Raw genomic sequence first — 24,921 nt, 5'->3', positions numbered from 1 at the left:
GAGAGAGAATGCTTTATTCATTTGTATTTTCCAGGAGGACAGGGTTTTTGTTTGTTTTTTTAAAAACACCTGTTTCTTCTGCATCCTTGGTTGCTGGCCCTCTCTCTCGCAGTTTTGGGTCATTGCCACATCCCTTTGCATGTAGGTCAACTCCTGTGTGTGTTCGCAGACATGTATGCAAGTGTCTAATTTGGCTGGCCTTGAAAGCCAAGCAGAAAAACTCTGGTTGGCAGGTTCTGTCCCATCTCCTGCCAATAAGGCTCCCCTCCACCTCTACCCCCCCCACGCACATACCTTCCAACCTTTTCTTAGGCGATCCTGTGAGTGGTTTTGCCACTTGGAGGTGAGATGGGCCGATTCCTACCCTCCTGGAGAGGCACTGGGGGAGTTTGGCAATATGGAGGCAAGTCCTGCCAGGTCCTGGTCCTTCCACTCCCAAGTGATCGGTCTCCAGCCTTTCTCCTAAGCTGGGGAAGGGATTGTCCACTTCTACAGCTTCAAAGATGGTGCCACATGCCACGGTGAACATGGCAAGCATAAATGCTGAGTGTGTGTATAATCTGCATAACTGTAAACATCTGCCAGGCATAATTGTGAGCTGTTGCTATTTCTATGTAAGGCACTTAAGGGTGTGGGTTCTTCCCCTAACAAGGACTTCTAACAGTCATGCACCAGCGTATTACCTACTACACCAGGTGTTGGGCAACTATTGGCCCTTCTGATACTGCTGAAGTGCAGTTCCCATCATCTCTGGCCATTGGCCCTGCTTGCTGGGGCTGGTGGGAGTTATGATTCAACATCTGGAGGGCCAAAGGTCCTCTCCCCCACACACCGCAGCCCATCACCAGCGCATTCTACTGCAAGCCTGGCAGATTGAGGTGTGAGCTTTGGCACCATCTAGGTTGCAGTCCCATGTCACCTGTGCATTGTCAGTGGATCCCCACCGACTCTCAATCCCTGTGCACCAGGCCCTGTAAAGCCTGGCCTCAAACCTTCCTCTCTAGTCTGAGCAACTTGTCTCCAAGGTTGAGGGCATGGTCAAAAGTGCCTCTTCCTTTTTCGTGTTGCCTTGGGTCTTGACCCCTGCCTTCCTTTGGCAATGTACCTACTTCTGCCTCCCCTATTTTCTTATATCTTTTGATGCACAGCTACCACTTCTTTCCTGGTTGGACAGTCAGCTAGCTCTCCCTCTCCTCCACTCCAGGTCCTGGCTGGCCAGAGCGTGAATGTTCCCAGGGCTTGGCAGGAACACCAGCTGAGTCAAGATGCTGGCAGACCTTTTCAGAGGAGGGAGCCGTTTGCAAGCATCAGCAGGGGTCTTTGTAGTATGACAGCCTTCCCCAAGCTGATGTCCTTAAACTCCAGCCAGGGTGCAGGTGTCTGCAATGCAAGAAGCAAACCTTACTCTTATGGGGTCGGTGGGATAATCTGACCCCCTTTCCTAATGAGATATTGATAACTCGTGGAGGGCATGGATTACATCTTGGAAGCCATGTTTTTTAAATGTTAACCTCGATGTGCAAAGGCCCCTTTGTGGCATTGACTCAGCCAGGACAATCAAGCAAAGCCACATCGTTCCATGAGCTGATAGTCGCAGTAAATTAAATACTCTACACACCCCTTCCCCCTGCGAAAGACGCTTGCAAAAGCAGAATGTTTGCCAGGGTCAAGCTTTCCTCTGACACATTATCCATCTCACTCCATTGATTGTTTTGTTTACAAGAGGCAGGGCAGAGGTTCAGAATGATGAAAAGACTTTTGCTAGGGTGTTTTTCCAAGACAATCTTGGAGGCATCTCTCTTTTATTCTGCTGCCTCCCTTTGTGTTTCCTTTTGCTTAACAGAAGAATTTCGCTGCCAATATATGCACACACATGTATACGTGCATATATGAGCAATAGCAATGTCAGAGAATTCTGATGAAAGTGGAACTGAGAGTGGATATCGCTGATGTTTGCTTGGTTGTCCCATGTCTGGAACAGCAATCAATCCAGCAAATATGAATGGTATTCGCTATTGTTGCTGTCAGTCTACAAACAAAATGTAATTACGTTCCCTGCCCCTATTTTCATTGTGTTTCCTTTATTTAAATGAATGGCAATGGAATAATGTAATTATGCCACAACAGACAGTGAGACAAATGACATAGTTTTTGGTGGAAGATGAACTGCAGTGGAACAGAAACACTGCTGCATGCAATGAGTACAGGGCAGAAGAGAAAATGCCTTCTTGCGTCCCTAAGTGAGCGTGCAATCGCACACGCTGTCCTTCCCCCAGGGTGCTCAAAGCGGTATGCATGGTGGTTCTTCCTTGCCCCACAACAACCCTGTGAGGTAGGTTAAGCTCAGAGATGGCAATTGGCCCAAGGTCACCCAGTGATGTTTATGGCTGACTGGAGATTTGAACCCTGGTCTCTCTGGTTGTAGTTTGAACCTCTAACCGCTATGTCATGCTACCCTCATTATGACTGTGAGGAGCAGATTTGCATGTGGCAGTCAGGTCTGGCTTCTCTTCCTGGCGTTAAGCATGAAAATGTAGATGGCAACCATCACATCTAAGCTGTTGGAGAAATGAGCCTTAGGATGGGTGTTGGCAAATGTTTCTATTCCTATGGTTGTCATTTGTTGGGGGGCTCATACTGGCAGTGAGCAGAGCTGGAGTCAACCTCCCTTTTTTCTCTCCCTTTTCCTGCTGCCCCCTTTCCTTCCCTCCCCCCATCTCTTCTCCCACTCTTTGCCACCTGCATGAATTTAGGCCAAGGGCTGCAGGTTGCCCACCCCTGCCTTGGAGAGTATTGAACAGGGCAGGGAACCTTTTCCACCCTGAGGGCCACTTTCCCTTCTGTGCAACCTTCAGAGGGCCGCATGCCATTGGCAGGTGAGGCTAGAAGCAAAAGTGAGTAGAGCAATTAATGTAAATGTTGCCTTTGTGCAGTAGGCTAGTTTCAGTTGCACACTCCTCTCTGTTCTCCACCCAGGCAAGCACAAGGAGACATTCTAGCCAGGCAAAAATGCTCATGCTTTGTAGCAGGGCCAGTGAGGGGTATGGCCTTGGGAAAGTTCAGAGTGCCAGATGGAGAAGCCTGGAGGGCCGCATTTGGCCCCTTGGGCCTGGGTTCCATACTCCTGCCTGTAAGGTAGTAAAAAAAATTAACTGTTTAGTTGTAAGCCATAACAAACATAAAATATATTCAGAGTTGAGCTACAACTTTGGCTCTTAATTTCCTGGCTACCAACGCAAATAAACATGCATTGGAACATAATTTTCCTTGTCTAATGACAAAAAGCAGGCACATGAAATGTAATAAAAAATTTCCTGTGGCCAAACTCAGATGTTTTTTCCCCAAGGGTCTAGTGAATGATGTCCTCTCTAACAGTTTTACAGAACACACAAAAGCACTGCTCCAAAGGTAATTTCTTTTAGCGGCCATCCGGAAAAGCAGAGGGCATAAGGTTAAGCCTTAATTCTGTAAAGGCAATTTGCTCGAGAATAAAGTAACTACCTCCAAATAGTTAGCTTTCTGCTGGTCTCTCTTAATACATGGATGCAGCCTAGAAAATCTCAAAGAATGGATAGTTAACATGTATGAGAAAGTTTCTTGCACAAGAAGCTTTAACTCTGATTTAGACATTGACTGGATCTTAGCTCACTGTCAAGTTCTGTAGCAAGCGAATGTAAAGCAGGAACTTTTGAGAGTTTTAAGGGTGACCTGGTATAGAACGACATACAGTGATATCCTCCTGTGATGATGGGCACAAGCTTAAACGCATTAAGGCAAAACATGGATTGGCTAGTTTCATTCATGTTCAGTTCAATTTGTGTTCATCCAAATGATCCCCAGAAAAAAAACCCACATTCACAATGTCAGCATTCAAAATGTTACAAGTTGCTGTGTTGAAGTATTAAATATACTTAAGATGGCTCAGAAAACATCAAAACACGGTGAAATGTGAATTGTTTGAAATGTATTTCCTCAAAACAATTACGATATTTAAGCTCAAAGGCCCAAAGAATTAAAAAAACATGTAAGAGAATGTATTTGGAAGATGGAACTAGAAACCCTTCAGTCTCTTCTCCCCCCGCCCCCCCCAATGAACGTAATTCACATTCAGTTCACTTGGTAATTGTGGGAACTGCTTTCAGGTGTACTTCAGAGATTTGTGAACTAATTCAGTGAACTTTGTTAAACTGAACTAGTTCATTCTAAGCACTGGATTGCATACAGCCTCCCGGACTGAAACAGTTTCCCCCACTCCCTTGCAGTAGTAGCTGCACAGTCTTTTAATTGGAGATGGCATCAGAAGGCCTGGTAAGAGGGCAATATTTGTGCATGTCTGTTTACATTCCAAGTGGATTAAGAGGATTTTAGGTTTTTGTGTTGCTCAACTAGGCAGGTGTGCATGTATGTGGGTGTATACACACCCACAAAAAATACACATGCATGCACACACAGTCACAGACAAAAACATTGCTATGAGCCCCAGATGAGCTCTCCGAACACACAGCTTGTGACACAGGCGCTCTCTAAGAGGCACCATGCAGCACAGCAGCTGAAGTATTGCAAAGCTGCAGCCTCTGAGAGCTTCATGCCAAAATCAATATTAATTTTCTAGCCGCCTCTGAGCAATGCTGCTGCTATGGGGGCAGCAGTTACTCAAGACCTGACATTGAAATCGTTGCTCAACTCATCTGGACAATGAACAAGATTCCTTTCTAGCACGGGGGCGGTACCAGCAACATTTCTGAAAGAAAGCTAACCAGGAAGGTAGAAGCTGTCTTCTGTATCTGCATCAAGGTGCACCTGATTTAGATCTGCCCTTCTAAGAAGAGAAAATAGGATGAGCAGGCTCTTTGCAACTTTGGGTAGGTGCACTCATCACCCATGAGTGGAGAAACTGGCCCTCTGGATGATGCTGGACTACGACTCCCGCCATCCCTGACCATTGGCTATGGTGGCTGGGGCTGATGAAAGTTGCAAGTCCAACAACATCTGGAAGGCCAGAGGCTAGGAATGCCTTTTTTTCAGCTCCAGCTGGTTTGCCAGCTAAGGTCCTTTTTCAACAGAAAAGACTTGGCTGCTATACTCCATTCTCTGGTAACTTCTAGATTGGATTGTTGCAATATGCTCTATGGGGGGCTGCCCTTTAAAGATTGCTCAGAATCTTCAGCTGATTCAAAATGCAGCAGGTGAGTGGCTGGGGTTCTCTTTAGATCTTATATAACCCATTTTAAAACAGTTGTGTTGGTTGTCAGTTTGTTTCCGGGTCCAATGTAAGGTGGTTGCGCTAGTGTTTAAAGCTCTAAATGACTTAGGCTGCAATCCAATGCACTTTTCCCTGGGAGAAAGTCCCATTGAATCCAATGGAGCTGAGTAGGCACCTGGTTGGCCACTGTGAGACCAGGATGCTGGACTAGATGGGCCACTGGCCTGATCCAGCAGGCTCTTCTTACGTTCTTAATGGACTGCAGTCTGAGGTGATAAATATCTGAGAGACACTCCTTCCCTTCAGACCCTCTTGGGTGTTGAGAACAGTAGAGGGGGCCCTTTGGGTACTTCTGTCACCGTCAGAAGCTGGGGGGGGGAAAGGACATTCTCTGGCAGCCTTTAATTTGTGGAACTCCCCACAGATGTGCATCTGGCACCTTCATTTTGGTAAATGCTGAAGATGTACCTCTTTACCCTGGCCTTTGACACATGTATATTTTTAGGACTCGCGCTATTTTTGTGATGCTTATGATTGCAAGTTTTAAAGATGGTTTAAATTTTAAATTGTTGCAATCGATCCTGAGTCCTCAGGGTGAAGGGCAGCAAATAAATTAAAATAATACTAATAAACGATAACAACCCTGAACAATTTAGTATCATCAGCAAACTTGGCCGCCTCCCTGCTCTCTAGATCATTTATGAACAAGTTAAAAAGCCCAGGTCCCAATACTGATCCTTGGGGTGGGGGGGCTGTACTTTCTCCATCCCTCCATTGGGAGAACTGTCCCTTTATTCCTACTCTCTGCTGCTTGTTACTTAATCAGTTCCTAATCCGCACGAGGATCTCTCCTCTTATCTAAGCTTAGTCAGGAGTCCAAGTGTACTGTGTCAATTTTGCAAAGATCCACCAGTAAAGATCCCCTAGAAGCAGCATCCTCTGGCACATGTCGGAGAAGGTTGCGTTCTGATGAAAACCTGAGCGCTGCCTCTGACGAGTGCCTATTTGCATACTTTGCAAAGATGCAGCATCCAAGAGACATCTCGAGACACCTGTAGTATCAACACCATGTATCACTACAAAAGAAAGCGAACAGATTCTAATTAGACAAGAGGTTCAGATGACAGATTTCCTTCGTACCCTTTTCAGGGTAGAAAATGGACAGGGCGCAATTCCATTAATGCATATTGAATGGCTACTTTGCATTTTAATGATCTAAGTGAGATCATTAATCCATCTCACTCAGTATTAGAATTTCAGAGAAGGGTCTCTTGGGACCCAGCCCTGAGTGGACATGCCGGGGATTGAACCTGGGGCCCTCTGCATGCAAGGCAGATGCTCTACCACTGAGCTAACGTGTTGCAACTAACTTGTTCTTCTTGCCCTAACTTGATGCGACTGAGCTCTGGCCCCTTCCTCTAAATCCCCCAAACTTGTTTCAGTTTGGAATGAGTTGATGGCATCTCTCATAGTTCCCTGTTCTGTGTTGCTTGAGGCAAAGGGCCAAGATGGTGCCCCCTTTGCCCTATTCCATGTACAGAAACCAACTAGACTTGCAGTTGAATCTGACCTCAACCCCTTGGTGTCACAGGACAGCATCCACTGCTGCAGCTGAGGGCAGCAGGCTAGTTTAGGAGGCGCAGGACAGGCCACGTGACACGCTTAAAGCTTTATGCTCCAATAGTGGAGCTCAGGAGGTCACCTCACTTTGCATTATGGTAAGACTGGCTCTGCCCTTGGGGGCTGCAGGACTGCAGGATGAGGAGAGGAAACTTTCTCAAGCATGATCCAGTACTGGCCAGTTTTGGAAGTAACAACAAACTATGGCCATGAGCCTGCATGAGTCATGGGCTATGTACTCTGCCGTCTTTTCTTCTGTGCATAGACAAAGAGGTTGAAAGTGTTTGCTTTTGAATAAGCCACAATTTCCCACTACATCTGAACTTAGGAAATTTGCTTGTTCTAACTGTGGTTAGTTAAAGCAAACCACTCACTGTTACAGCAAGAAACTATGGTTTGCTCTTGCATCCAAATCAGGCCAATATGCGCCATCTGTTCCAATACTGAATACTTACAGCTGCCCAAATCTTGCAAGTGTAAAACTGAAAACAAGTAGAAACTGGACATTAAAATTCTAAGCTATCCCTTACCAGATTTCACTGGGTTTGTATCTGACACTCAGGAACTCTCCATTTTACACCATTCCCAATGAGCACGCACAAACACGAATGACATGAAATGCTGGAGACTAGCACTGCCTGGACTGCATCTGAGATGGAAATCCAAACCCCAGTTTCTGAATGGGAGTGACATTTCACAGAAATTTGCAATGCTCCTCAGAGGTTTGAATGTCCAGTTTTACAATCCACAATTCTGGAAAAGCTCCTACCTGTAACTGAACAAGAGATTGAAACAAAGTTATTTATCAAAGGGCAAAACCTCTAGGGGTAGACTGCCTCTCCCTGGAATTGTCTGAATTTGACACTTATCGGTGGGCTCCTTTTCTAGCCAAACCATTTAAATACATTAACAAGGCCGGGCCAATTGCCCAGAGGACAGGAATGATGTGTTTCTATTTCACCCCCCACACACACACACACACAAATTATAGGCCACTTAGTATCCTAGATGCAGCATCCAAACTATACAGCCAGTTTCTCCTAGATTAATTGAAAGACTGGGCTGCATCACAACAAATTATAGTAGAAAAACACACCAGCTTCCAAAATAATAATAATACACCCATAATTGATCAGTGCTTTGTTCTTTACCATTTATTATCAAAATAAGCACAAAGTGCTGAACACGTGGTATTTGTTGCTCTTAGCTTCCTTTGATCTGGGTACAAAGGGACCACCTTATGCCATTAGTCCATTAAGCCTAGTATTATCTACACTTAGAGGCAGCAACTTTCTAGAGTTTCAGGCAGGGATCTCTCCCAGCCCTATCTGGGGATACTGGGGGTTGAACCTGGACCTTCTGCCTGCAAAGATGGCCAAACTGGAATCAGAACACGCAGCCAAGAGATGGCATTGCAGTTTGATTTTTACCCAAAGACCACATATTACCTTGCTCCAATATTCCACCATTGTGTTCACTGAGGACTACTCACCTGCAGAGACTTTGCCTTCAGTGATGCAGGAATGATCATCTTAATACAGCCAAGAGGAAGCAATGCAACCTCTTTGGCAGCTTCTATCGAAGAGGTGCAGAGAGGGCAAAGAGTGAAGTCTGTAATTACTGAGCAATGAATTCTGTGCATTAGACAGACGCGCATGGGCAATTAATAACAATACTACTGTTGCTGTTGTTGTCATGATACAGGGTAAGTTGTATCAAATATTAGATTCATCTTCCCATCAGGGAATCCTCCATTCATGAAACATGGCTTCAAACATGACATCTCAGCTGAAATGTCATTATCTACACAAGGAAGGCTAATAATAAATAAAAATTAACTAAAGACCGGCACCAAGGTAATCCACATTTGAGCCAAGGAAAGATTAATTTTGTGAGTCATCTATATTGTAAAGACAAAGGAGATTTCTATAGATTGGTTTTGCACAGCTTGACTCTTGCTCACGAAGTGGAGGCACCAGGAATCTACTCAGGGCATGAAAGACAACTCCCTGGAATTTTGCTTCATAAGAACATAAGAAGAGCCTGCTGGGTCAGGCCAATGGCCCATCTAGTCCAGCATCCCGTTCTCACAGTGGCCAACTAGATTCCTATGGGAAGCCTGCAAGCAGGACCTGAGCACAAGAGCACTCTCCCCTAATGTGGTTTCCAGCAACTGGCATGCAGAAGCATCCTGCCTCCGATCATGGAGGCAGAGCATAGCCATCACGGCTGTAGCCACTGATAGCCTGATCTTCCATGAATTTGTTTAGTCCTCTTTTAAAGCCACCCAAGTTGGTGGCCATCACTGCCTCTTCCGGGAGTGATTTCCACAGTTTAATTCTATAGTGCATGAAAAAGCTCTTTCTTTTGTCTGTCCTGAATCATCTACCATCCAGCTTCACAAGTTCCAGTGTTATGAGAGAGGGAGAAAAACTTGTCTCTAGCCACTTTCTCTATGCCAGGCATAGTTTTATACACTTCTATCATGTTGCCTCTGATAGGCTAAAAAGCTCCAAATGTTGCAACCTTTCCTTGTAGGGGAGTCGCTCCATCCCTTTGATCATTCTGGTTGCCCTTTTCTGAACCTTTTTGCAGCTCTATAATGTCCTTTTTGAGGTGAGGCAACCAGACCTGTACACAGTATTTCAAATGTGGCCACGCCATAGGTTTATACAATGGCATTATGATATCAGCAGTTTTATTTTCAATACCTGTCCTAATGATTCCTAGCATGGAATTTGCCATTTTCACAGCAGCTGCACACTGGGTCAACATCTTCATAGAGCGGTCCACTGTGACTCCAAGGTCTCATTCCTGGTCAGTCACAGCCAGTTCAGACCCCGTGAATGTTTATGTGAAATTAAGTTCTTTTGCTCTAATATGGAAAACTTTACACCCCTAACTCTAGAACATTTATGAACAAGTTAAAAAGTACAGGGCCCAAAACCAATGTTGACCATTGAACCGCACTGTCACTGAGTCTGTTTTCCATCAAGTCTGCAAAACTGTAACTAGGGGGAGTTATGTCTTAGCCCAGTCTGGGAACGGGCTGCCAAGGCTGTTGCTATGGTAACCATCTGATAGACTGGGAAAGTTCTAACAGAGTCTGTAAGTTGTGTCTTCTGTGTACTGCCTCTGAACTGAGAGGTTCTCTTCTGTGTTTAACCCCAGGGGGGGGGTGACTGAAGAAACTCTACATGTATTTACTCTTAAGTCTTAAGCCATATTGTCTTAATAAAAGACTCTTAACATGCTCTAATGTTCTGAAGAAGTTTCTTGCTCAACTTAACTCCAACGTAATGTATGCTGTTTCACACAACAACGCACACACGTCAACATACCAATCCTTGGAGGATTCCACTTTCGACCCTCTTGGCCTCTGAAATTTGCCCACATACTCCCAAGCCTTTGTAGGCACATAAGATTTAGCAACTAGCTCTTTTTTTTATCTTGACGTCCTTAAGATACACCAAATTCTGTTTTACTGTGTGCGCTCAAACTCTGCATACCCTTTCTACCATCAGAAGCTGTGGTAAAAGCTTTTTGTGAATAAAAGAGGGGGGGGATCCCCTGTTGGCTCCTCTGTGTAATAAGGTATTTTAGGAAATTCTTTGCAAATCTGTGTTATCTTCTCTGTTATGAAGCTCAGACCACTTACATCCTTACTTCAGACAGTTCCTCTTAAAAACAGAAGAGAAAGGGGGATTGCTTCAAGCACCGTGATGTTTTTGATCAACTGTCTACTCAAGAGGTCTGACTCACACCTCCCCCCTTTTGTCCCCAGAATGCTTCCAGTGCAACAGTCTAACTCATTCCTAACTTGTTCCTTGGGATGCAGACACTTTCATTAGGAGTCCCCAGAGGACATTATCTACTATATTTCAGGGGAAACAGCTCCACTCTAAGCAGGCTATGAACAGCAGAAAATAAATTTACAGAGTGGCAATCTTTAAACCATTGACATGAATAATCAACAAAAGCTTCAATGGCATCCCAAAATGTGTCCAAATTATTTTGTGGGATGGAACATGAGCACCGATCCTTGGGGCTGGTCCTCTTGGAGGTCAGCCCTTGTGCAGGCCTCACAGAGGGTGCAGTTCCCTTCTTCTTGCACCTCATTTGATACGGAGCCACTTATGGATGGCTTTGCTTTTCCATTTGCATTCACATCTAGAATACAGCTTACCTGTTGGGGTGAAAGCATGCTGGCTTTCCTTTTAGCAGTAATCAACTCATACTTTATTTTCACTGTTCTACTTCTCCCTCTCATCCAAACAAGATCTTGTGCATCTCTGCATGCACCAGATGCAGGGTGGGGATGAGGAACCCATTTTCCTATGAAGGGCTGGTAACCCACAGAAAGTCAACTGGGGGCAGAAGGTGGGCGGAGCCAGGACCCAAAGAGGGTGGAGCTGTCAGGATTGTGTAGTTCTCTTGCTCTCTGTGCCAACCCATCCCATCTTCTCTGTGGCACCTCATATCTCTAATTTTCTCTGTCCCATCTGAGCTCTGTGAGCTGTGTGGAGTGAGGGCCACATCATATTGGGCTGAGGGCCGTGTGTGACTTGCAGTCAGCAGTTTACCACTCCAGGTATACAGCCAGCCTGAATCTCCCTGCTCAAGATCTATTTCAAACAACCTTGGGGAACAGGAAGAGCAAGCTGATGGTCCATCCTATTTCCTTCCTCTTCATCACACCTAACATAAGATTAAGAACTTAAAAACAATGGGCCAATGGCCCATCTAGTCCAGCTTCCTGTTCTCATAATGGCCAACCAGATGCCCCAATGGGAAGCCTGCAGGCAGGACCTGAGTGCAACAGGGGTCTCCCCACTTGTGATTCCCAACAACTGGCATTCTGAGGTATACTGCCTCTGATGATGGAGGTAGAACATACCCATCATGGCTAACAGCCTTTCATAGCCTTCTCCTCCTCCATGAATTTGTCTGATCCTCTTTTAAAGCCATCCAAGTTGGTGGCCGTTACTGCTTCTTGTGGGAGCGAATTCCACAGTTTGGCTATGCGCTGCAGGAAGAAGCACTTTCTTTTGCCTGCCCCAAATCTTCCAGCATTCAGCTTCATTGGATGGCCCCAGCTTCTAGTGTTACGAGAGACGGAGAAGAATGTTCCTCTGGCCACTTGCTCTGTGCTGCGCATAATCTTATGCCCTTCCATTCTGTCCCCCCTTTCTTGCCTTTGTTAAATTAAAAAGCCCCGAATGACGTAACCTTTCTTGATAGAAGGGGAGCTGCTCCATCCCTTCTATCATTTTTGTTGTCCCTTTCTTCCCCACCGTTTCCAACTGTACAATATCCTTCTTGAAGTGAGGCAATCAGAACTGTACACGGTATTTCAAAGGCACCCGCCCCATAGATTTGAAGAGGCCTTTGGATGTTTTGCCTTCTAGGATATTGGAGGGAAGCAAAGAGAATGGGCTGAGACATAAGAGGAGACACATTTTGTTAGGAAACACCATCCACCAGAATCCCACCATATGCCTTCTAGCCCTGTTGAAATGTTCCTACTAGGAGGGGTTTTTAATTAAAAAAAATCCTGCCTGGTCACAGCATTCTATTCTGTGTCTCATAACACAGGAGCATAAGATGAGCCATGCTGGTCAGGCCAAAAGGCTATCTAGACCAGTATCCAGTTTCCCACGGCAGATAACCAGCTGTCTAAGGGAAGCGCACGAGGACAAGAATCCTCTCCTGCTGTGGCTCTTCCACAAGTGTTATGCAGAAGCCTCTGGTCCTGGGGGCAGGACAAAGCTATCTTGACAAGCAGTCGTTGACAGTCATACCCTCCACAAATGTGTCTAGCCCCCTTTTAAAACCATTGAATTTGGTGGCCATCATCACATTTTGTGGAAAGAAATTCCACAGTTTGGGTGGTATTTAATATTAGTCCTGTTCAGAGTAGACCTATTGATATTGGAGGCTGGTGGCTCCAATATTGGTGGGACAGTGAATCTGCTTCAGGTTTTAGTCTGAACTTGCAAGGAATCCAAGGTGTCTTGGACAGCTCCTTGAAAATCTGAACTAAAGCCCAGAGCAGATTCACTGCCCCACTGATATCGGAGCCACCAGTCACCACTGCCTATTGAAGTTATTTGTTTATTTATTAAATTTATCTCCTGCCCTTTCTCCAAAAAGGAGCCCAGGGTGGCAAACAAAAACACTAAAAACACTCTAAAATATCTTAAAAAACAAAAGACTTTAAAACATATGAAAACAAAACATCTTAAAAACATCTTTAAAAAACAACTTTAAAAGCATCTTAAAAAGCAATTCCAGCACAGATGCAGACTGAGATAAGGCCTCTATTTAAAAGGCTTGTTGAAAGAAGAAGGTCTTCAGTAGGCACCAAAAAGATAGCAGAGATGGGCCCTGTCTAATATTTAAGGGGAGGGAATTCCAGAGAGTAGGTGCCAGTACACTAAAGGTCCGCTTCCTGTGTAGTCCAGAATGGACCTCCTGATAAGATGGTATCTGCAGGAGGCCCTCACCTGCAGAGCGCAGTGATCGACTGGGTATATAAGGGATTAAGATGGTCTTTCAGGTTAATGGACATGACTGTCTTAGGTTCATTAATTTCAGTGGGTCTACTCTGAGTAGGACTTAGATAAATAGTCCTTTGACTATGTGCTGTGTGAAGACATCCTTTTATCAGCCAAACATTCAGCTTCATTGGATCACCCCACTAGGATAGAATATTTTGTGAGGGGGAAAATTACCCCCTTCTATCCACTTTCTTCACATCATGCACAATTTTATACATCACTATCATGCCCCCCACCTATTCGCCATTTTCTCTAAACTAAAAAGTCTCAAATGTTGCATTTCCCTTTCCTCACAGGGAAGTTGTTCCAGTCCCCTGAACATTTTGATTGTCCTTTTCCGAACCTTTTCCAGCTCTATAAATGTCCATTTTTGTTTGTTGGTTTCTGGAAATGTGGCAACTGGAACTATTCCTAGTATTCTAAGCATAGCTTCACCATAATTTGTATAAAGGCATGACAATATTGGTGGTCTTATTTGCGCTCCAAACGATCTCTACTAGCATGAAATTCACCTTTTTTCAAAGCTGTCGCAGAGCTGGGTTGACCTTTCATTGAATTATCCAACCAAGAGCAACATGTATTTCTCCAGGAAGACAGACATGTAATTTATCCAGTGTTCACCATCAATGTGAGAATAAGAAATGCTGAAATGGCCAAGCCCATATCCCTTTATTTGATTTGTGGCTACTCATAATGGACCACTGAGGACTCCAAAAAAGAAAAAAAACCCACCTGAGATAAATAGTTAGCATTTTGTTCATGCACCAGGAAAATAAAATCAACATTTTAGAAGCAAAATAACAAATGCCATTGTGGATCTAGTACCTACTGTTCCTGCAGAGGCCCTGCCTGCTCTGCTTCCAACAGCAAATACAGATTCTGTTTTAGGAACAATGGAAAGCAAATGAGTAACAAATGTGAAAAGTTAAATAAAAAAAGAGAGAGACTGCTTTGTCCGGAATGCATTATTTACATCATTCTTTGATTAACATATACATTGTCTGTAGCTGTGCCACTGTGAAATCCATGTTCATGTTCTTTTACACGCTACTCGTCTTTTCGGCACTACAGCTGTTGATCGAGAGCTCTGAGGTCCCCACGTGCATTTCTAAAGCATCCTCTGTCTCGTCTAGCTCCATGCTGTTGAGTTCATTGCCATTGCGGTAACTGTTCAAATTGAGGTCTTTCCCGTACAAAGCCATCGACGAGACGTTTGGACACTGGTTGTGCCGCTGCGCCGACTTTTTGCTACTGTCATAGCGGCAGCGAATGTAGTTAGAGAAAGCCCTGCGGTAGATTTTGTTGAATAGTGTGTACACCAAGGGGTTGACCCCTGAGCAGATGTAACCCACCCAAACGAAGACGTCCAGGAGCTCTGTGAGAAGATCCTCATCACAGGCTTCCTTGCAGAGAACAGACATGATGTTAGTGATGAAAAACGGGCACCACATGATAAGAAACAAGAAGAAGACAATCCCTAAAACCTTGGAGGCTCTCCGCTCATTGTTGATGGACTGCATGGTCCCCTTTCGGAAAAGCACCCCTTCCTTGTTGATGGGGGAGTTTAAGTGGGAAGCAGCCTCATGGTTCTGAAGCATGGAGAGGTTCTCCGTGTTGTTCTCCTTCCGCAGGCAGTTCATGCTACTCCTCCTCTGCTTGGGCGCCTCCCCGTACAGGAATATTGATGCCTGTTTCTGCAGGACCTGAATGGTCAGGCAGTAGGTGAAGACCATAATGATGAGGGGGATGAAGAACGCTACAAAGGAACCAATGAGGACAAAGTTCTCGTCGTTGAGGACGCAGCTTCCATTCACAAACACCCGAGAATCGTCCTGCAGGCCGATGACTGGGATAGGCAATGAGATTCCTGGAGAGATCCGTTTGGAGAGAGAAGACCAAAATCAACAACAGAAGGTGTTACTTAAATTTAGATTTAGAATCCATTTTATCTACCCCTTATGCTTTGGATTGGTAATGATAATTTAACTTCAGAACAGGGATGGATGAATCTGTTCAGGTTAGGTCCCATCTGCGCTGTACATTTCAATCAGTTATTATACCACTTTAAACAGTCAGTGCTTCCCCAATGGTTTCGTGATGATTTCTATTGAATTATGGTTTCATTTTATGTATGGGATGACGGGAGCTGTAGACTCAGTAACATTGCGAAGGGACTGGGCTGGTGAATGCTGTCCTAGAAATGCGAATGATTAAGCAGTATGTAAATGTCATAAATAAATAAGAATCCTGGGAACTGTAGTTTGCTGTGGGTGATGAGAGTTGTTAGGAGACACCCCTATTCCCCTCACAGAGCTACAGTTCCCAGAGTGGTTTAGCAATCAATGGGGAATTGCTTCGCAGGGAACTCTGGAAATTGTCAGAGGGATAGCGGGTCCCCTAACAACTCTCAGCACCCGTAAAAAACTCTCGCTCCTTGGAAGCTTGCGGGGAAGCCATGGCTGTTTAAAATGATACAATACTGCTTTACATGTATGGTGCAGATGTGACCTGAGTTTCTAATTTTTCCAATCTTCCATTCAATCCACAAAAAATTAGCCAGCATTTTAGTGGACATTTCTCCTAACATACAAATGTGTTTTCTATTTTTCTAATATGCAAATGTTTTTACAAGCAATGTTCCCTAATATAATGCATTAATAAGTTCACAAATGTAAGAATTTGTGTGCACACTCCCCCCCAAAGTGCACATTTCTGCACACACCTTTTGGTTGGAGATCTGCATTCCAAATTTGGAGATGTGTGCATCTTGAAGGGCAGTTGTGTTCCCATACTGATTGGGTAAGTATGGATTAGGCAGGTTCACATTCAAATGCAAACAATGCTGAAATTCTCCCATCAAACCAAACCAAATTTCTAACCAACCTAACATGAGAATGACTGATCTCAATGCATTCACAATGAAGCTATGTGAAGATAGATAATGGAAAGGGAAGTCAGGGAAGAAGAATTAACACCCTAAAGTGCATATATGTATGAGAGAAAGAGGTATCGAAGTGGCCAAGAACTTTGGGTTGCATTCAACTAATTTTTACTTAGAATAGACCCATCAAAATTAATAAATCTAAGTTAGACATGAGCATTAATTTCAATGGGTCTAATCTGAGTTTCCACCCCTTTTCCTCTTCCAGCCATTCATATTTAGTTGTCCTGCCTGCAGTGGTGTAGTGGCAAATTCAGAAGTGCAGGGTCCCTTCATGATAGTCACGCCACACTGCCTCACATTCACATCCTCTTTTCCACTTTTCCTCATCTCCCTTGCTCTCCGTGTCATCTCCAAGTCCACACTTGAAGGATTGTGGGATTTTCTATTGCAGGTGACAAAGTAACTTGACAAACCTTGGGTACTATACACTTTGAGTTAGGATGAGGACACCATTTGATGCTCTGTCTCAGGCAGCAAAATGTCCTGAGCCCACCTTGCAAACAGGGCCAGTCCCTGGATTAGAACTAGGGATGTGAGAGAATTCGGATGGAAAAGGAAGCAGAAGCAAAAACTGCTTCAGTCTTCATGTTCATCTACGACCAGGCAGGGAAAAGGTTGGAGGTGGTTTGCTTCTGAATTCCAGTTGCTGGAAACCACAGGAGGTAAAAGTGCTCTTGAACTCAGGTCCTGCTTGCAGAATTCCCATTGGGGCATCTGGTTGGCCACTGTGAGGACAGGAGAATGGACTAGATGGACCACTGGCCTGATCCAGCAGGCTCTTCTTATGTTCTGAAATCGGTCAAGCGATTACGATAGGTATTCATTTACATTGTTGTTGTTTTAAGTCCATAAATGACATGTAATTAATGCCTTTTTTCATTGTTTTGATGTTTCCTTTACATTGAATTGAATGTAAGTTACTTAAGTTACGTAAATAGTTACATAACTTACATTACATGGTGGACAGTGAGACAAATAACATAGCATGTGGTGGAAACTGAACTGCTGCAGAACGGAAATCATGCCGATTGTGACAAATGCAGGTCAGAATGGAAATCACTGCCTTCTCACATCTCTTGTCAGAACCCAAACTTTTATACCACCCACCAAATGGCCCAGGACCTTCATGACAACCCCCCTCTCTTTTCTCACTACCCCATACGCAAGTGGGCAAAATATACAGTTATTTGTTGGGAGCTTCATGACATACATGTTATGGTAAGTAGTGGTGGTTAGTGGTCCATGTGCTTAGCATCGTGGACAGCTCCTTGAAAGTTTGGACTAAAACTCAGAGCAGATTCCACTGCCACAGCTGCCACGGAGCCCCCAGCTGCCACTGATGGTAAGGGATAAAGACTGAGCAACATCTGGGCCAAAAAAATATTGAGGTGGTTCAGTGGGCTATAGCACTTCAGACTGTAGAGGGACTGATCACAATTTTCCATTTTTCCCAGAGGGATCACTGTTTTGGTTTATGCCACCTTAAAGACGAAAACATTTAACATGGCAAAAGCTTTTGTGTAATAGAATCCACAGTCAGCTGCAAGAAGTGTTATCCTAGTTGACAATTTATCTGCACACAGGCGGGAAATGGGGATCAAAAGGCAATAAAAAGACAAGAGTCTGTGACAATTCTGATAAAAGTTAAGACAGGGATGGGGAACATCTGTGGTCCTCCAGATGTTGCTGGACTCCAACTCCCAGCAGCCCTGACCATGGGCTGTGCTGGCTGGGTTTGATGGGAGTCTGAATCCAGCAACATCTGGAGGGCTCCAGGCTGGGGAAGACTGCTTTAGGCTGGTTTAACAGTAAGCACCAGCACCACAAATTGAGCCTGGAAGTGAAGGGGAAGCCAGCCAGTGTGATTTTTTAAGACAGTGCTAGCTGGTATGGCATAGTGGGGAGGAGAGCCTGGCCAGGAGTCTAGAGTTTGTGGGTTCAAATCCCCGCTTGTGCCACCAGCCCACACTGCCTCTGACTCTGTTAGGGAACAGAGGATGCGGCATCACACCATTGGTCCATCTAGGTCAGTGTGGTCTGCACTGACTGGCAGCAGTTCTTCAGGGTTCCAGACAAGGGTCTCTCCCAGTCCTTCCCGGAAATGCTGCTGGGGATTGAACCTGGAACCTTCTGCATGCAAAGCAGATAGAACCAGGGACTGTATGGAAGAAGCAAGGGGGATGTTGTCACAGATTTCAGTGGGGATGGGGACAAAAAAAATTTTTTTTAAGAGAAAGGAAAATTCTCAGTTTAAAGGGGGGAAAGGGTTAAAGGTCTTTATTGCAACCAGGTCTATGTTGTTCACTCAACCAGTGTCCCATCGGCTTGCTTTTGGCCTGCTTCAGGTGTTTGGCCTCTTGTCAATATGGGTACCAAAACTGACCCTGGATCAAATATGATGCTTTTAATAACCTCTGCCAGCCAATTAAAAAATAAAGGCTTCTTGTTCCCAGCAACAATCTGTTATCATCAGTTGCTGCGGCCCAAATAAAAGTAAATATATGGGAACTTTTATTATTATTATTAAAAATATTAATAGGGGCTCTGAAAAGCCAGTAATTTTGAGGTTACAGCAGGTGCACAAGGGTGGGCAGCTTACCTATAGAGATGGTCCACACAGCAGCAATTTTCATTATTGCCTTGGTGCGAGAGTTAAACCGGCTGTGCTCGATGGGGTTACGGATCGCGACATAGCGGTCGAGGGAGATGGCACAGAGATGCATGATAGAGGCAGTAGAAAAGAGGACATCTAGGGAAATCCAGATGGGACACAATTGTTTAGGCAAGGGCCAAGCATAATCTGAAACACAGAAAGAGAGAAAGAAAAAAGAAAGAGAGAAAGAGAGGCAAGGAAAGAAAAGAAAAATAAGTCGGGAGAAGGGTTGTGCACCATTTATAAACAACCCCGTTTAGGCTCAGAATTGCCCAGGGAGGGGAGGCCCTGAGATGGAGGAAAACATTGATTTTGTTTGCATTTTAATGAGAAGCAACCTAATTTGCACTTCCTGCAACAATACATGGACAGAAAAACAATTATCCTTCAAAATTCACATTTCTCTGAATTTTGTGATGCAATTCTCCAACTGAGTTTTATTCATCTAAGTCCTGCACAGAGTATATTCATTGAATACTTCTCCTCTGAGTAGGACTAGCACTGAATACTACCCAATGTGTGCAAAAATGCATAGATTAGGAGAAAGTGTGCATAAAAATGTATACTAGTGAAAATAGCATGCAGAAACACATAACATTAGGAGAAACTGCTTGCCAAAATTGTATATTAATCAAAACGGCATAAAGAGAAATTTGCACTAAAATGCTGCTGAATTTTCACGAGGATTAAAAAAAATCTGCAAATTGCTGCGGAAGTGTGGAGAACTGAATTTAAGAATGGCAAAATGAGAAACAGAGAAATTAAAATTGACAGATTTATCCATCCCTGGGGAGCCCCCAGCTCAATGATCCGTCAACTGGGTGCCACGAGAAATCTGCTGAAGTGTCACAAGAAAGTAAATAAAGTAATCAAGGTTGCCATTGGGGAGCCCCATGGCTCAGTGGCAGAGCATCTGCTTGGCATGCAGAAGGTCCCAGGTTCAATCCCCGGCATTGCCAGTTAAAAAGATCAGGGAGGAAGGGGTGGGAGAGACCCCTGCCTGAGACCCCGGAAATCCTGGAGAGCTCCTGCCAGTCAGTGTAGTCAATACGGAGCTAGATAGACCAATAGTCTGACCTGGTGTGAGACAGCTTCCTACCTAGTGCTTCTGCATGAGTTGCTGTTCAGGGCACATCCAGATTTGTGACATGCATAAACACAGAGGGCAAACCTATCGGATGGGATGAGAAGACGTTTTTTCCTCTCTTGCATATTCTAAAAATGAATATCTGTCAGTGTTAATGATCAGACAGCTTTCAGAAGTTTGGAAAACGCCCGTTGACAGTGTCCATTCCTTCTTAACTGCAGGACTCCATCGCTTTTAGTGCAACAACAAAAGTAGCAGCAGCAGCGACATCAATAATAAAAAATCAGCAGAAGGTAGCAGGGCAGATCACAAGAATGTAAAATACAACGTTAAGAACAGCTAACCAGTTATTAGCCCCCTTTTGTGCTCAGCTAGCTAACACGGGAAAACAGCAGGGAGTAGAAAAAGAGGAAGGCCAAACAAGAGATGGATTGATTCCATAAAGGAAGCCGCAGACCTGAACTTACATGATCTGACTCTTGGAGGTCATGGATTCATAGGGTCGCCATAAGTCGAAATCGACTTGAAGGCACATAACACAGAGATGGCTGAAGAGACCGTTGCCTATAGCCAACCTACGGGTGGATCTTTTAAAATCCAGACCATCTTTTGTGGAGTAGTCCATCAGAGGATTTATTTCATTTCCTAAACGTTGGATTTACATGCTTTAATTCTTCTGTATGTGAGTGTTAACTGCATCTTTTTTTTATTCCTATTATTAAAACATTAATTCATTTTGTGAGCTGCATTGGATTTCTTACCACACAAAAAAGGCAGAATCGAAATTCTTTAAACGAGGAAACTTCAGGTCAACAGCAGGGCAGGCTTATGGAGCACGATTCACTGGTCACCCATTCCCAAAATGCACCGCATGGAAGCCGCACCTTGGAAGTCATTTCCACCTGGACCATAAGGTGTTCCCACATGAGCAACAAAGAAAAGCTGCCTTATCCTGACTTGGAGCATTGCTCCATCTAGCTCAGTGTTGACTACACTGACTGGCAGAGGCTCCCCAGGGTTTCTAAGGGGGGACATATCTGGGGATGCTAAGGGGTGAACCTGGAGCCTTCTGCATGCAGAGCAGATGCTCTGTCACAGAGTGATGATGGCCTTCTGCCTAAATACGAGCAAAAGAAGCCACCTGATCTTGAGTTGGACCTTTGGTCATAGAATCATAGAACAGTAGAGTTGGAAGGGGCCTATAAGGCCATCAAGTCAAACCCCCTGGTCCATGAAGCTCAGTGTTGTCTACCCTGACTGGCAGCAGCTCTCCAGGGTTTCAGGCAGGGCGTAGTCCCAGTCTTAGCTGGAGATGCCAGCGATTGAACCTAGGACTGTCTGCATGCAAGGTCGATGCTCTGCCACCGAGCTGCAGCCCGTCCCCAAGGAAAATCAAGCCAGCTGGCAAACCAATGGGCCTCTCTCTCTCTCTCTCTCTCTCTCTCTCTCTCTCTCTCTCTCTCTCTCTCTCTCTTTCTTTCTTTTAGACAAGCCAGCAGAGGTTGCTAACTAGCCTTGAGAAGGGCCAGGAGCCGTGGGCACTTTTCCATGGCAAGAAGGAAGAGAAGCTTCCTCTGCGCCAAGCGAGGCATGTGTGGCTTAAGGAAACGAAGCTCAGTGCGGCCTGTGGCTGAACCGGTTGCTCGAAAGGTGATGGCCCTCTAAATGTGGCACAAGCAACTCTTCAATTTCTTTCCAGGATGGGAGGCAGCTGTTTTGCTTCCCAGACCATTTGTACCCATTAAGCTCAAAAACAGGGATTAGGCTTGCACATTGTGCAGTGAAACTTTATGTGCGTGTTTGTCCAAGGGTGGTTCTTGGGGTGCATAAAAGAAGATTTTGTTTTAGGGGCTTTGGTGATTTGTGACCCCCGTCAGACCCTTAAACTGCCCTGTTGTGCTCACAACCAGAGTGGCTGAGAGAGAGGTAAGGGGGAGAAATCTGATTCGCTTTTCATTTAAAGGTGAACCTGCCCCATTTGCACATGCTGAACTGATATACGAACGGAAATGCAGTCAATCTTTGAAATGTGCATTTCTCTGAATTTTGCAAGGCAGTTCTCAAGCCACAGAATGGGTACAAGAACGCACATACTAATGTGAAATGCATACATTTGTGTAAATAATGTACAAAAATGCATGATATTAGAGAAAACTGCTTAGCAAAAAGGTGCACGTTAGACCAAATTGCTAACAAAAACATGCATATTAGGAGAAATTAGCATGAAAATGCTGATGAGTTTTCAGGAGGACTTTTCCTCTCTCCCCCCAGTGTGGAGAACTGAATTTAAGACTGGAAGAATGAGAAATGGAGAGAACCCTAAATGTACCTATTTGTCTGTCTCTAGTGGTAAGGGACAAATCTGCCCTCTGGGATGCTCATGAGTGTTTGCAACAGAGTCAAGATGAGGTTGCTGCCTTTTATACGGGCAAATGAAATTGCTTGGTATTGAGTTGGACTGCCAGCCTTCTCCAATCTGGTGCCCTCCAGCTTGACTGTGCTAGGTGGGGGCTGATGGGAGATGGAGTCTAGAACATCTGGAGGACATCATGTTGGGGAAGACTGGTCTATACCACAATATGGTTGGAGCTTCTTGTTGGCATGGGAAAAAGAGCCCCTCTCCCCTCCAGCTCTCCTCTGTGATCCTGTAACATGACAGAATATTCACAAACATTCTGCCTGTGGAGGGGGAATGGTCAGTCATGGGCTGTTGAATATCCACAACCTGTGTTAGGAAAAGGGGTGGTAAATATGGCTGAACATGAGAACAGGAAGGGCTGTGAGTTGCAGGAGGCGCAGGCAGACAAGAGGACGAGGGGTAGAGAGGGAAGGAAATGGGGCAAGGGAGAGATGAAAAGTAAGCCATAGGGCAACTTGCTGCACTATGCTGGGGCTGATGGGAACACCATGAGAGCAAGGTCTAGTTTGGGGGGTGCTGGGGATTGAACCCAAGGCTTTCTGCCACTGATGTGCACCCCCTGACCTCAAGGGAAGATCCTTTCCCTTATGACTGGTCATGTACCTCTTATTGTTACAATGAATATTTTGATTAGGGATGGGAGAGCCTGCAACCCTCCACAGCTGACCATTGGCTGTGCTGGCCGGGACTGATCAGAGCTGGAGTCCAACAACATCTGGGGGGGCACAGGCTCCCCATCTGTGGTTCATGGCATGCAGTTCAGGGTAAACATGACTCCAGACACCCTTTTGTTTTATCCAGCAAGCTACCCATGATGACTTTGTTTGCCAACTTCTCTTTAAACCTTCTTTGGTGAACAAACACTGCTCTTAGGAGTTCAGGGGCTGCAAATGCTGATTCCTGCCAAGATACACAAATGATGGTGATGCAGCCTTTGCAATGGAAATGTTTTCATACTAACCCTATTTTAGGGATGGGGAAGAAATTAGATTCAGTTTGCATTTCCATCCGAATCTATCAAACTCACACTTTCTGAAACAATAGGAAAATTGAAACTCAGCCATGCTTTGAAATTCGTATGTATTCAAATTTTGCGATGCAGTTCACCAACCAAACAATGCTTACAAAAATGCATATATTAGAGGAAAAGTGTGCCGAAAAATGAATGTACAATTGAAAATAACATACAAAAATTCATTATATGATGAGAAATGGCTTGCAAAAATGTGTGCATTAGTCATAACTGCCTACAAAAATATGCTTATTGGGAGAATGTCATACTAAAATGTTGGAGAATTTTCCTGAGGATTATTATTATTTTTTTAAAAGCAAATTGCTGCAGAAATGTAGGGAACTGAATTTGAGATTTTAAAAATGAGAAACAGAGAGAACAGGAATTGGCAGGTCTTTCCATCTCTAACCCATTTCCCTTCCTCCACTTTCCATAGTCCCCCCACACACCCCAGCAGCCAAGGGCTTCACAGAAATAGCAAGCAATTACGTGGAGTCTTAACTTTCTCTGCATAGCATTACTCTCAAGGGAGTGCAAAGTTTTTCCCGGGTGCATCCGCCTCTCCTGTCAAAAGTGAAGCCTTTCTCAGTCTGAAAGGCAGCATCAGGCAACAGAAGAAGCGGCACTTTCTCGCTGCCTTCACTCCATTCCCAGACAAGTGACTCGCAAAATTTCCCCATCATCTTGAGGAGGCGCATCGCTAATGGCATGCCATCGTCCTCTCTCTGAGCAGAGAGAGACGGGACAATTAGTCTAATCAGGCAACTTTTGTCACTGCTGATCTTTAAAAACAAGCAAATCCTTCCTGGCGGGTTACAGGAAGATTCAAGGGCATTGTCGACTGTTGCTCTGCAGACGGTATTTAGGTCTCTGAAAGCACAGCTCCTCTTTAGACTTAATGTGCTGACATCAATGCACTCCCTGTGGCTGACAATAGCTCTCATTTGTTTTCAAGAGCCGTATCTTGACCTTGTTCTCACAGAAGTGGTAAACCTGTCTCTTCAGACTGCAGGTGGAGGCTCACATGACAGAATGCTGCTCCATGAGAAGAAAAAATAATCCCCGCACATAGAAGGCCAATGTGTTAGGGAAAAGGGTCCTAGTCTATCCTCTTCCCTGCCACACCAGATTTCTATGCACAGGGACTTTTTAAAACAAAAATTGTTATGGGGCTGCATCCACACTACATTTAAAGCACATTTCTCTCCCCCCCTCCAAGAGTCATGGGAAGCGTAGTTTATTAAGGGTACTGGAAACTGTGGCACTGTAATGGGTAAACTACTGGTCCCAGGATTCTTTGGGGGAGGGGGAAATGTGCTTTAAATGTATGGTGTGTACGCAGACTGAAAGAGAATCCAACCACGTGAGCCTTCACCTGGATTCTGAAGTAGTACAATCCCAGACGTGTTCACTACCTCAGTGA

The 24,921-nt window shown here is 44.7% G+C and overlaps 1 protein-coding gene across 5 annotated transcripts in view; it reads right to left on the bottom strand.

The window, feature by feature from the left end:
* Window positions 1-14,046: 14,046 nt before the first annotated feature.
* The window catches only part of HTR2C (5-hydroxytryptamine receptor 2C), a 235,556-nt gene continuing 224,681 nt past the window's right edge, over window positions 14,047-24,921 (bottom strand). For 3 of the 5 annotated variants that reach the window (XM_061598372.1, XM_061598374.1, XM_061598373.1), the window contains 2 exons: window positions 18,927-19,127; window positions 14,047-15,250 (listed from right to left, as the gene is read on the bottom strand). In XM_061598372.1, coding sequence (XP_061454356.1) covers window positions 14,424-15,250; window positions 18,927-19,127 — 1,028 coding nt within the window. In that variant the 3' untranslated portion in view covers window positions 14,047-14,423. The remainder of the gene's footprint in view (window positions 15,251-18,926; window positions 19,128-24,921) is intronic. The other 2 variants (XM_061598377.1, XM_061598378.1) reach the window with 2 other exon arrangements.

Source organism: Rhineura floridana, chromosome 16, assembly GCF_030035675.1.
Source record: "Rhineura floridana isolate rRhiFlo1 chromosome 16, rRhiFlo1.hap2, whole genome shotgun sequence".
Lineage (NCBI taxonomy): Eukaryota > Metazoa > Chordata > Lepidosauria > Squamata > Rhineuridae > Rhineura > Rhineura floridana.
This window is presented reverse-complemented; position numbering and strand designations above follow the sequence as displayed.